Source organism: Chelonoidis abingdonii, chromosome 6, assembly GCF_003597395.2.
Source record: "Chelonoidis abingdonii isolate Lonesome George chromosome 6, CheloAbing_2.0, whole genome shotgun sequence".
Lineage (NCBI taxonomy): Eukaryota > Metazoa > Chordata > Testudines > Testudinidae > Chelonoidis > Chelonoidis abingdonii.
The window spans coordinates 137,939,637-137,953,207 of NC_133774.1; the positions used below are offsets into that span (position 1 = coordinate 137,939,637).

Sequence of the window (13,571 nt, forward strand, 5' to 3'; positions counted from 1 at the left end):
ATTTCTGGAGACAACTAGCAGGAGGCACTGGGTGGTGAGTCCCAACCTTGTCACACCACACAAGAAAGAGATCTTGGAGTCTTTGTGGATAGTTCTCTGCAAACATTCACTCAGGGTGCAGTGGCCGTCAAAAAGGTGAACAGAATGTTGGGAATCATTAAGGAAGGAATAGATAATAAGACAGAAAATATCATATTGCCTCTATATAAATCCATGGTACGCCCACATCTTGAATACTGTGTGCAGATCTGGTTGCCTCAACTCAAAAAAGATATACTGGAATTGAAAAAGGTACAGAAAAGGGCAACAAAAACTATCAGGGGTATGGAACAGCTTCCATATGAGGAGAGATTAATAAGACTGGGACTTTTCAACTTGGAAAAGAGACGACTAAGGTGGGATATGATTCAGGTCTATAAAATCAGGACTGATGTGGAGAAAGTAAATAAGGAAGTGTTATTTACTCCTTATAACACAAGAACTAGGGGTCACCAAATAAAATTAATAGGCCGCAGGTTTAAAACAAACAAAAAGTAACCGATGGAACTCTTTGCAAAGAGGATGTTGTGAGGTCAGGACTATAACAGAGTTCAAAAAGAACTACCAGCAGATAAATTCATGAAGGCTAGGTCCATCAATGGCTATTAGCCAGGATGGGCAGGGATGTCTCTAGCCTCTGTTTGACAAGCTGGGAATGGGTGATGGGATGGATCATTCGATAATTGCCCTGTTCTGTACCTTCCCTCTGAAGCACCTGGCATTGGCCACTGTCGGAAGACAGGATACTGGGTTAGATGGACCTTTGGTCTGACCCAGTACGGCCGTTCTTATGAATTTTCCCCACCATGAATCACCACAGTCTGCAAGAGAAAGGGTTTGAAGTGAAGGACATTCAGAAACTGAGGTCCAGTGTCTAAATGGGGTACTCTCCAGGCAATCCTGAAGTCCCTCTGTGACAGAAGGCTTGCTGGGAAAGTGTGCAAAGGAAATAGGTAACTTACATTAGAAAAGGGAATTAGTCTAATACTGAAGCATAAGCCTGAAGTTGCAACTTTATGTTTATTTGGTTTAAAAACATGCTGTCCATGTTTGCCTCCCTTGCCAGTTCATCTTTGAATCTGTGATTTCACTATTAAATAAACTTTCTGTTTATTTTTACCCTGAACAGATCTCGGTCGTGCAAACTGGGCCAAAGTGAACTGAGAACTGGGGGCAGGTTTCACTTGTTCAGGATGATGAACCAGAGGGGAAAAGTCTGAATATCTGTCGTTAAGAACTTGGGGTACACAGATTTGGGGATACTTGTGTCAGGCAACAGTTAAAATTTAGCTAACAGCTAAGCCAAAAACCGCAGAACAAGCAGGAATGCTTCAGTAGCATTCAGTAGCAAGGACACTGACAACTGTAAACAATTTATAAGCTTATATGGTTAATGCACGCCCAGTAACTCAACTTTTAGGACAGAATAAACCCTCCCTTCACAGCCCACCGGATATCTGTAAGAACCCATTCCTACCCTCACGCCCCACCTCCTTCCCCCACAAGGTAGTCATAGATGTTTGATGCAATTAGGACGATCTCTATATGTACGTACTGTTCGTATTTTTATCTTTGTCCAGGGTTCTCTCTTGACCTGTAACAATGTCTGTCTCTGCATGTACAGATAAATGCAAATGAACTGATAAAGAATGTACATAACTGGCCACTATGGCACCATATTTTTGAAGCTGCCTGTCAGTCTTCGTGGTACCATGAATAAACCCCCTTTAGTACTGTCTGTGCTTGTCTGATTCTTGGGGAAAAGAATCTTTTTGCCTAACACTTGGCACCAGAAGGACTGTTGGGGTCACCCTGCAAGGCATGATTAGGCTGGTGGAAGCCAGGGTGGGACTGTAGGCTGGTAAGCTGGGGACTGGTGTCAAAGCTGAGCCAGAGCAGCTTAACATTAAAGCACCGAAAGATACAAGGCAGGGGCTGAGACACCCCTTACTGGTCTTGGTGATCCTCAAACATCACATGCAGGCCTTAAATTCAGTAGAGCAGTGTAGAGTGGTGCTCCAGTAAATATTTTCAACCCCCCTGGAGTTTTTATAGCATGCTGGGGTGGCGATGGGGGGGCTCCAGGAAATACTATATGAGAATGTAAGCTCTGATCACACTGTACTAGCAAGTACCATCTCCTTCTTTGTGTAGTTATCTCTAGGGGTGTTCCACTTCAGGTGATTCCCAAGCAGTGCCCACACTAAAGGGGTGAAGCTGAGGCAACGCATCTAGTACTAAATGAAGAACAACCACACCTAAGGCTGCATCTGCCCTGCAAGCATGAACGATAGTAGAGTCCACACACAACCAAGTGGCAGTTTTACAAGTGTCCACAATGGACAATAGTGATGGGTTGTGCTCTCATGGAATGGGCACTCACTCTAGCCAGAAGCTACACAGCTGAGAAACTTTGTAACATGCTAAAATGCACCATAAGACCCATTTCGATAATATTTGGGTGGAAACAGGGGCTCCCTTCATCCTCTTTGAAAGAGACAAAAAGCTTAGGAGAGGCTCTGAAGGGCTTAATTCTCTTCAGGTAGAATGCAAGGGCTCGTCTCACATCTGGAGCCTGAAAATTAGCTTCTTCCCTTGAAGTGTGAAGTCTGTGCTAGTCTGGAAACTAAATGTCCTGGTTTATGTGGAAGTCTGATGAGTCCTTGGGCAGGAAAGGAGAATGTAGATGGAGTCACCTTGTCCCACTAAAAAAACTGAAGGGTAGATCTGCCATAAGGACTGCCCTGTTAAAAGTGCACAGACAGGAGCACATCTCCTGTGGGGCACCCACAGTGACAACTTCTCTGAGAAGGAGTAATAATTTTCTGAGGAAATTCCCTGTAGCCATTGTGTTAAATGCAGGTGGAAGGGAAATATGGTAAAAAGAGTAAAAATCTTCCTGTGTATTTTTCCTTTAAAAAATGTTAACAACTGGGGCTGAGGGAGGATCTTCCTTTCATTTCTTTTCAACAGTGAGGTCCCAGCTACATGAAGAACATTGCTGGTAGCTGGCATGTGACAGGTCAGACATCATCACAAAAGCCAATCAGAATGTTGCTACGGACAAAGCCATATTCTAATACATAGAAACATGTCACCAGTTTGTTCCTCAGCCAATGACATTTCTATAATTCATATATGGGGCCAGATCCTCAACTGCTATAAATCAGCATCTGTCAAGGTTCCTTCCCCACTCTGAACTTTAGGGTACAGATGTGGGGACCTGCATGAGAACCTCTAAGCTTAATTACCAGCTTAGAGCTGGTGTTACTGCCACCACCCAAATCCTTTAAGAATTATTTGGGAAACTCTGTCTACCTTCCCCCCAGACTATCTCCCTCCCAGTAGCCTTGAGAGACTTCTCCACCAATTCCCTGGTGAACACAGATCCAAACCCTTGGATCTTAAAACAAGGAGAAATTAACCTTTCCCCCTTTCCCCCCCCCCCCAACTAATTCCTGGTGAGTCCAGATCCAACCCCCTTCAATCTTAAAACAAGGAAAAATCAATCAGCTTCTTAAAAAGAAGGCATTTAATTAAAGAAAGAAAGGTAAAAAATCATCTCTGCAAAATCAGGATGGAAAATAACTTTACAGGGTAATCAGATTCATAGAGCCCAGAGGAACCCCCTCTAGCCTTAGGTTCAAAGTTACAGCAAACAGAGGTAAATCCTCTTAGCCAAAAGAAACATTTACAAGTTGAGAAAACAAAGATAAAACTAATATGCCTTGCCTGACTGTTACTTACAAGTTTGAAATATGACAGACTTGTTCAGAAAGATTTGGAGAGCATGGATTGATGTTTGGTACCTCTTAGTCCCAAGAGCGAACAACCCCAAAAACAAAGAGCACACACAAAAGCCTTCCTCTCACCAAGATTTGAAAGTCTCTTGTCCCCTTATTGGTCCTTTGGGTCAGGTGTCAGCCAGTTACCTGGCTTCTAAACCCTCTTACAGGTAATAGCGCCATTGGTGTGGTCATCTGGAGTGAGGGATTTTATAGTATTGTTCACAGGAGGGCTGTTCCTCTCCCTTTATAGTTATGACACGCCCCTCCAAAACAGAATAGTGTTGACAGCCCAGTTCCGCCTTGGCTGTGAATCTCCTGTAGCTCTAGGAGAACACAGAGTTAATAAAACACATGCAACTTTAGACATAGCACTGATTATATAAAACTAACAAATGTCCCACATTCCAAGAACAATTTTTAATCAGTTGATTCAGGGAAACTTTCAACGGGAAGAGTGTGTCATCCACTTTGTTAGAAGCTTCCTGAAATGTATTGTATTTCAATCAAAAATCTTGGAGACTAAACTCCACTGAAGAAGTTTTTTGTTATTTCACTTGGCGGTGTGAAGCCACCAGGGTGCTCTAGAATTTTGGCCGCCCCAGGCACGCAGGCAGACTGCCTTCAGCGGCAAGATGTGGGGGGTCCCAGTCCCGCGGATTCGGCAGCATGCCTGCAGGAGGTCCGCCAAAGCGTGGGAGGTCCCCGCGCCGCGGGACAGCGGACCTCTGCGGCATGCCGCCAAAGGACACTGCCTGATGCCCTCGCAGCGACGGCAGAGCCCGCCCCGTGGCTTGCTCGCCCAGGCATGTCCTTTGGCATGCTGGTGCCTGGACCACCCCTGGAAGCCACTTAGCACAGCATGGTCAGTTTGTAGTTGAAACGCCGTCCCCAAACGTATGGGCCTAGCTTTTCCAGCACGTACACAAGGGTGCAGCTTCCTTTTCGCTGATTGACTAGTGGCTTTCCCTCTCAGACAGTTTCTTGTGAAAACATGACAGGATGGAATTCTTGATCCAGTCCTTCTGCATTACAAACTGCATCCACACCACGCTTGACGCATCTCTGGTTACTAGAAATGGTTTGTCGAGTCTGGGCCTTAGCACAGGTCAGACATGAGTGTTGCCATTAAGCTGGGTAAAGGCCTCCTGACACTCATCAGTCCACCTAAACTGCATTTGGCTGGGTCTTTTTTGTCAGGTCTGTCAGTGGGCAGCGATTTGGCTTGTAGTGCGGTACAAATCGCCTTAATATCTGGCCAAGCCTATGAATGATTGGACCTGTTTTCTTGACTCTGGCAGGCCACTTTTGTATATGCATCCACTTTGGCTGTAGGGGTTATTTCCTTGACCCACCTGGTGTCCAAGGTAAGTCACTCCTGTTTAGGCCTATTTGACACTTTTACACTTAACTGTTAGTCCTGCCTGCCTGATGCGCTGAAGACGGTTTCCAGGTGCTTCCAGGTGTTCAGCCATGAATCAGAAAAAATGGCCACATATCGAGTGGGCAACGTGCATATTCGCCCAGGCTGCTAGGAGACCATCTACAAGTCTTGAAGGTGGCGCAGCATTTACAGCGCCAAAGAAAGCACATATAATTCATACACCGCTGCATGGGTGATGAAGGCTGACCTCTTCTTGGAGAGTTCATCTAGCGGTACTTAGCAGTACCTACCTTGGTTAAGGCTAATGTAGAGATGAACTGGGCACGTCCCAATTTTCTCCAACAGTTCATCTGTGCGTGGCATTGGATAGTTTTGGGACCGAGTTTACAGCATTTAGCTTATGGTTGTCCACACAAAAGCGTATTTCCCCATCTGGTTTGGGAACTAGAACCACTGAGATGCCGCATGCACTGGTAGACGGGGCGATTATACCCCATCTGTAGAATCACTGAATCTCCCCAATTATAGCAGTTGGCGTGAGAGATACCCGATAGGGGGGGTCTACCATTGGAGAGCATTACCTGTGTCACTGGAAGGGGTCCATCCCATCATCTTGGCGTGTATTGGAGACCCCCTGATAAGTACGAGTTAATTAGCATCGTGTATATGGGTTGGCCCATCGCACCTGGGTGCGAGCTAGCCATAGCTCAGGCCACAGCTCCTTGCCACTCTGTTGTCCCGCTGCATCTACATCCCAGGCGTTGCTCGAGAGTTCACCTGCTTCCATGCCAGGCCACTCACATTCCCTTCTTCCTTCATATAGACGAACCAACTTCATAGGCTACCCCAACGTCAATCCTCCCTGGGCTAAAACTGAACAAACTTTAATCTCTGGAATTAACAAGGGCTTTAGAGAATTCAACATGTCGTACAACTTAGGCTTTAGGTTGAGTGGGGCATGCTACCTGAGATAGTTAAGCAGCCCCAGGCCGCTCTCTGGAACCGTGAATGGCCCTTCCATGAATGTCGTGCCCATGCTTATGGGCCTGGAGCGCGCTTGTAAACCATAACACCTTGGTCTCCCACTTGACCACGGGAACGGCTGTCTGGAATGTTTAATCATTACCAGCCTTTTGCTACCTAAGCATCTTGTGAGGTTTTCTTGTAGCAAGGGTCTAAAGAGTGTCGGGAGGGTGTTTTGTAGTTTGCTTACAAAGTCCAGAATGTTAGTTCCTGAGAAGGCAAGAACCCTCCCACTTGCTTTCGCCTCGCCTCACGGCAACTGAATGGCCCTTAATCCCCTCCGTGCGTCACATGAGGCACCAGTCAATGGCCTGAAACTATACGGCTGCATACAACCTCGGCGTAATAGTGGTTAGCAGGCCGCCCTGTTAAGGCAAAAGCCAACTCGCTGCTACATCCTACCGCGGCCTTCCATTCATTACCGGGAAGGGGGTGTCATGTCACGACAATTTAACGTACAACATGGCCCTTTATCGGGCCCAAATTTCATTAACTCTATGACGGCCACACCCCCCATTCCTCCACGAGGCCATTGGTTTGATGGTGATCAGGGATGGCCACCAAGTGGTTCACCCCATGAGCTTCCCACAGGTTTTTCATGGTCCCTGCCAGAAAATTAGTTCCCGAATCTGTAAGGATGTCAGAAGGCCAACCTACCCTGGCAAAAATGTCTGTCAATACCTGCACACACTTTTAGCCCTGGTGTTGCTTAGAGCTACTGTTTTCGGCCATCGGGTAACAAAATCCATAAAAGTCAGAATATACTGCTTTCCTCTGGGTGTCTTCTTTGGGAAAGGACACAGAATATCCACAGCTGCTTGCTGAAATGGGACCTCAATTATAGGGAGTGGCTGGAGAGGGGCTTTGACCTGGTCTTGGGGTTTTCCCAATCTTTGGCACACCTCACAAGACCAGACACAATTAGAAACGTCCTTGCCCACCCCCTCCCAGTAGAAGGACTTTCCCAATCCATCTTTGGTTCTGTTTACCCCAGAATGATCACTGGGATGATCATGGGCTAAGCTTAAGAGCTCTACCCGGTACTTAGTTGGAACTACCAACTGTCTCTGAGGATGCCAGTCTTTCTGATGTCCACCAGAAAGAGTTTTCTTACATAAAAGTCAGGATCAATTATAAGAGCTGAGAGGTGGTGGGATGCTTCATGCCGCTGCCCAAGCTTTCTGAAGGTTGTCATCTGCTTCCTGCTCAGCCTGGAACTGTTCCCTTGATGTTGGAGACATCAGTTCCTCCTTGGACTGTGGACTTGGCCTTTGTCCCTCTGGAAGCGATGCAGGTGATGGTGAACCGCTCTCCGCTGGTGCACTAAGTGGTATTTCAGGCTCTGGCTGACCCTCTTGTGTAGGGTTATCTGCTGCTGCTGCCAGTGCAGGCTCGATGGTGCCCTCCGGTATTGAAGTTGTAGATGGGTTTGCAAGCGCTGTATTCAGTGCTGGCAATGGTTCTGGTGCTGGTTGCTTTGCCAGTTCTGGTTCTGGGACTGACTTTGGCTGGATCTCTGAGGTTGGATCCACTACGGCTGTTGCAGTCGTTGGCAGGGGATATGGTTCTACCACCGCTGTCTGGATCTCTGGTAACACGGATGGGGCCCTGGTGGACGGCTCAGAAGCAGGGATGGGTGTGAAAGCTTGCTTAGCCTGGCTGCGGGTGACCATTCCCACCCTCTTGGTCAGCTTCACATGGTTGGCCAAATCTTCCCCCAGCAGCACAGAGATGGGATAATTATCATAAACTGCAAAAGTCCATGTTCCTGACCAGTCTTTGTACTGGACAGGCAACTCAGCTGTAGGCAAGTTTAAAGATTTTGACATGAATGGGTGAATCCTCACTTGGGCCTCTGAGTTGATGAATCTGGGGTCCACTGAGGACTGGTGAATAGCTGACACCTGTGCTCCAGTGTCCCTCCACGCGATAACCTTCTTCCCACCCACACTCACAGTTTCCCTTTGCTCTGAGGGTACCTGGGAGGCATCTGGGCCTGAGGACCTTGGGTATGACTTCGGCGTAATGAACTGTAGTCGGTTGGGGTTCTTGGGGCAGTTGGCCTTCACGTGCCCCAGCTCATTACATTTAAAACATCGCCCAGCTGACTGGTCACTGGGTCGAGGTGGGTTGATGGAGACTGGTGAGGTGGGATGATAAGGTGTCTGGGACTTTCCTTGGGTTGTAGGTGGGGCCTTGGGTTACCCCTGGTGATAGGGTTTGGTTTCGGTTTGCCCCATCTGATATTCACTCCAATTGCCACTAGTTTTTTTCTTTTCTGCCACTTCCACCCATTTGGCTCCAATCTCCCCTGCCTCAGTTACAGTTTTGGGCATCCCATCTAGGATGTACCTTTCTATTTCCTCAGGAACACCCTCTAAGAACTGCTCCATTTGCACCAGGAAGGACAGATCTTCCAAAAATTTAACACTTGCTCCTGATATCCAGGCATCTCAATTTTTCACAATGTGGTAGGCGTGTCAGGAAAATGACACATTTGTTTTCCACCTTAGGGCTCTGAACCGCTGACGGGAATGCTCAGGTGCTAGTCCCATTCTGATTCTGGCCTTGTTTTTAAAAGGTTTACAACTGTTCACATGTTCTTTAGGCATTTCATCTGCCACCTCTGCTAAGGGTCCACTGAGCTGTGGCCTCAGATCTATCATGTACTGGTCTGTAGAGATGCTGTATCCAAGGCAGGCCCTTTCGAAATTTTCTAAGAAGGCCTTGGTGTCATCACCTGCCTTGTAGGTGGGGAATTTTCTGGGATGGGAAGCGGTACATGGAGAGGGGTTGCTAGGGTTGGCTGATATATCCTGCCTAGCCCTTGCTAACTCCAGTTCATGCTTCCTCTCTTTTTCCCTCTCCTCCCTCTCTCTTTCCCTCTCCTCCATAGCTCTTTCAGCAGCTTCATTCTCAAGTTTTTTTAATTCGAGCAATCTCTCATGTTTCTTTTTATTTTCTTCTGCTTCTATTCTGGCCAGCTCTAGTTTGGGAGCTGTTTCACTGGTCGTCATTTTCCTTCTTTCTTGTGTTGGGTCACACCCCCTCTGCAGTTCACTGAAACGGGGATGCACTCAGCTCAGGGCTGCCCAGTTAACAGAGACTGTCACAGCATTCAGTTTTTGTTGTTTTTTTTTAAACTAGCTATACCCGAGAGGTAGAAAGCAAAAAACAATTCAGCTTGTAAATTCCTTTTGCTAACTGCTTGCTCACAGTTTGAAACCTTCTCTTAACAAAGACCCTTTTTAAAAAACTTAACACCTCTGCCTTTAGGCAAGAGATAGATATGCATCTACTTCAGCTCTACTTTCCAAGCAGCTAAACAGGAGAAAAAAAATCTTACTGGCTTTTGGTTCCTTTAAAATCCCTCCCCGCTGCTCACCATGTCAAGGTTCCTTCCCCACTCTGAACTTTAGGGTACAGATGTGGGGACCTGCATGAGAACCTCTAAGCTTAATTACCAGCTAGATCTGGTTTTGCTGCCACCACTCCAATCCTTTAAGAGTCATTTGGAAACTCTGTCTACCTTCCCCCAAGAATACTATCTATATACCCTCCCTGGGTAGCCTTGAGAGACTTCTCACCAAGTTCCTGGTGAACACCAGATCCAAACCCTTGGATCTTAAAACAAGGAGAAATTAACCATTCCCCCTCCTTTCCCCCACCACCAATTCCTGGTGAGTCCAGATCCAACCCCCTTGGATCTTAAAACAAGGAAAAATCAATCAGGTTCTTAAAAGAAGCTTTTAATTAAAGAAAGAAAGGTAAAAATCATCTCTGTAAAATCAGGATGGAAAATAACTTTACAGGGTAATCAGATTCATAGAGCCCAGAGGAACCCCTCTAGCCTTAGGTTCAAAGTTACAGCAAACAGAGGTAAATCCTCTTAGCAAAAAGGAAACAGTTACAAGTTGAGAAAGCAAAGATAAAACTAACACGCCTTGCCTGGCAGTTACTCATAAGTTTGAAATATGAGAGACTTCTTCAGAAAGATTTGGAGAGCATGGATTGATGTCCGGTTCCTCTTAGTCTCAAGAGTGAACAACGCCCAAAACAAAGAGCACACAAACAAAAGCCTTCCCCACACCAAGATTTGAAAGTTTCTTGTCCCCTTATTGGTCCTTTGGGTCAGGTGTCAGCCAGGTTACCTGAGCTTCTTAACCCTTTACAGGTAAAAGGATTTTGGTGTCTCTGGCCAGGAGGGATTTTATAGTATTGTACACTGGGGCTGTTACTCTTCTTTTATAGTTATGACAGCATCTCTCCATTAAATTTCAGTGGCACCACACGGATTTATACCAGCAGAGGTTCTGACCCACTCGTTTTCCTGTAGTAGACTAGAGAACATGGTGTGACAAAGTTCCTCCTCTACCTTGGTGGGTCCTATACTTATTGGCAGATTTGCTCACCTCACAGATTCACACTGTGGTCGGGAAACAGCCCAGAGACCTTCCCCTCTGGTAGAAGCCACAGTCCAGGTCAATTCCTCCTGTGTCTGATCAGGAGTTGGGAGGTTTGGGGGGAACCCGGGCCCTTCCTCTACTATGGGTTCCTGCCCAGGGACCTGTGGACTGCAACTGTCTATAGTGCTTCCTGGAACAGCTGCATGACAGCTACAACTCCCTGGGCTACTTCCCCATGGCCTCCCCCAAACACCTTCTTTATCCTCACCACTGGACCTTCCTCCTAATGTCTGATAATGCTTGTACTTCTCAGTCCTCCAGCAGTATGCCTACTCACTCTCAGCTCCTTGCACACCTTTTGCTCCCAGTTCCTCGCACACATTTCCTTTCCTCTGGCTCCCCCTGGCCTGACTGGAGTGAGCCCTTTATAGCATCAGAGGGGCCTTAATTAGAGTCAGGTGCTTAACTGCCTCACCTGACTCTTTGCAGACTAATTAGAGTTAGGTGTTCTCATTAGCCTGGAGCAGCCCCTGCTCTGGTCACTCAGGGAACAGAAAACTGCTTATCCAGTGGCCAGTATATCTGCCTTCTGCTATTCTGCTGTACACAACTGGCCTGGGTCTATCACAATGGATACAATAGAATAAGGGTGGGGAGAGGAGGAAGCAATATGCACTAAGAGTCAAACAAGTCACAACCTCAGTGCTTCAGCCATTTCAGGATTTGCTCTGCCTGCATTCTGCTATTTTCTGCTGCCTGTCTGTTTGAAATGAGATCTGGGGCCACCGTTCCACCCCCATGCCAGGAACTGGCCCTCACAGGCTCAGACTCCAAGCACAGAACTAAAGCTGTTCCACATTTTTCATGCAGACAGTTCTCGGCCAAAAAACACAATTTCATTTTGCCACAGGAAAATATCTAAACAAACATTTTCATTTTTTTTAAATGTCACTTTGTTTTTCTGGTTTAAATAAAATGAAATTACATTTAAATTGAAATTCCAGGTCAAAACAAACCTTTTATTTTAAAACTTCCAATGGGAAAACTGAAACTTCCAAACCAAGGACTGTCATAAACAGATAGCTAAGGGTTAATGTTTCTTTTACCTGTAAAGGGTTAACAAAGGGAACCAAACACCTGACAGAGGACCAATCAGAAAACCGGATTTTTCAAAGTCAGGGAGGGAAGTTTTGGACTCTGGGTCTTTTGTCTGTCTCTCAGCTATGAGAAGCTTCTTTCTTCTTCTAATCTTCTGTCCAACTTGTAATACAGGTAGAAAACATATAGGCTTTTATGTTGTTTGGTGTATTTTAATGTTGTGTAACTTGCTGAGAATGTTTCAAATGGGATATCTTGTTTGAATCAGACTGTTTTTTCATATTTTCTTATAAGCAATAGCCCTGTATTGTCATCTTATGCAGAGTTTATATTCTTATGTCTTTTTCTTTCTTTTTTTTATATAATTTTTTTGTAGACTTGTTTTGAGTTTTTCTCTCTGTGTAGGTTAAGAACAAGGGAGTATTCTCTTTGTGTTAGATCTTACGGGTGTAAGCTCTGCAGCCAGGGAGTTTGGGGGATGGGAGGGAAGAGATAGGATCATCTCTGTTTTCCTTGTATTGAGTTTGTCTCTTTGGGATAAAGGAGACATGCTTCTGTATTGTGATGTAAAGAGATTGCATCAATTACTCTTCAGGTTAGCCCAGAGAGGAAAGTTCTGGGTGGGAGGGGAGGATGAGGGAAGTGGTTTATTTCCTCTGTGAGACTCAAAGCATCTGAGTCTTGGGGGTTCCCAGGGAAGGTTTTGGGGGCCTCAAGGTGTACCAGGCACTGACTCCTGGTTGGTGGCAGCGAGATAAGATCCAAGCTGGTAATTAAGCTTGGAGGTTCATGCTAAGCACCTAGATTTTGGACGCTAAGGTCCAGATTTGGGAAAGAGGCTTATGATAAGGACTTGTTTGAAATTCCTTGCGAGAAAAATGTTGATTCTCAGTCCAGCTCTAGAGCAGTGGTCGCCAGCCGAAGGATCACTGCGTCGACAAGCGGCGTCATCGAGAGGCGTCCCCACCGAAATTCGGAAGTGACGCCTCTCGATGATGTCACTTGTCAATAGCGAGCTGCGTCAGCGAGAGGCGTCCCCACCGAAAGTCAGGGGCAATGCCTCTTGATGACATCACTTGTTGACAGCAAGTGGCGTCAGCAAGAGGCGTCGCTGCAGAAATTCGGGAGCGACGCCTCTCTATGACATCATTTGTCAGCAACAAGTGTAGTCATCGAGAGGCATCCCCGCCAAAATGCCACTGCAGCATTTCAGCAGGTGCTCTCCCGGGGGCCAGGATGCAGGCGCATTAAGATGCCCCCGTGGGCGCCATGGCGCCCGCAGGCACCGCGTTGGAGATCCCTGCTCTGGAGTGAATGTATCATCTCCGGTACAGTCACTGTCAGTCCCATTCTATTAGGTGAGCATCAGGGGGAGCTATTGAGCAATGAAAGCCAGATGCTCTCCCCTTCACCCATCCCAGATGCACCAGATCTCACACTTTTACAATTTCGGCAATATAAATGGGTCCTGTGTTGGTTCATACTTCTTAGGGGAATTTGACATAACGAGAAAAATAAGGTTAGAAAATATTATTAAAAAATAATCACAGTCAATAGCCCACTAGCAGCTTTGAGTCTTTCAACCAAATACTCCAGAACAGCTGTAAATCACACTTACTGTTCAGGCCTTCCTTGTTAACGATAGTGGTGCTCCCGAGTGCCTCATAGTACTGCTGGTTACTCATCAACGTATGCATGCCAAGGATAGCTACATTAAAAAGAAAGGAAAACAAAACTGAGTTATTGCAGCCGCTTATGCTGAGAAAAGATGGATTCTGGCAAAGCCTCAGGTGCACACAGCATCCCGGAAATGACCAAAAATCAGGGCCGCCTCCA

The 13,571-nt window shown here is 46.4% G+C and overlaps 2 protein-coding genes across 4 annotated transcripts in view; one reads left to right on the top strand and one right to left on the bottom strand.

Moving 5' to 3' along the window:
* TSTD2 (thiosulfate sulfurtransferase like domain containing 2) overlaps positions 1–13,571 on the top strand; it is a 575,835-nt gene that overhangs the window by 62,880 nt on the left and 499,384 nt on the right. The window lies entirely within an intron of this gene.
* TMOD1 (tropomodulin 1) overlaps positions 1–13,571 on the bottom strand; it is a 73,151-nt gene that overhangs the window by 17,049 nt on the left and 42,531 nt on the right. For all 3 annotated transcript variants that reach the window (XM_075067457.1, XM_075067456.1, XM_075067455.1), the window contains exon 4: positions 13,354–13,443. In XM_075067457.1, the coding sequence (XP_074923558.1) occupies positions 13,354–13,443 (90 nt within the window). The remainder of the gene's footprint in view (positions 1–13,353; positions 13,444–13,571) is intronic.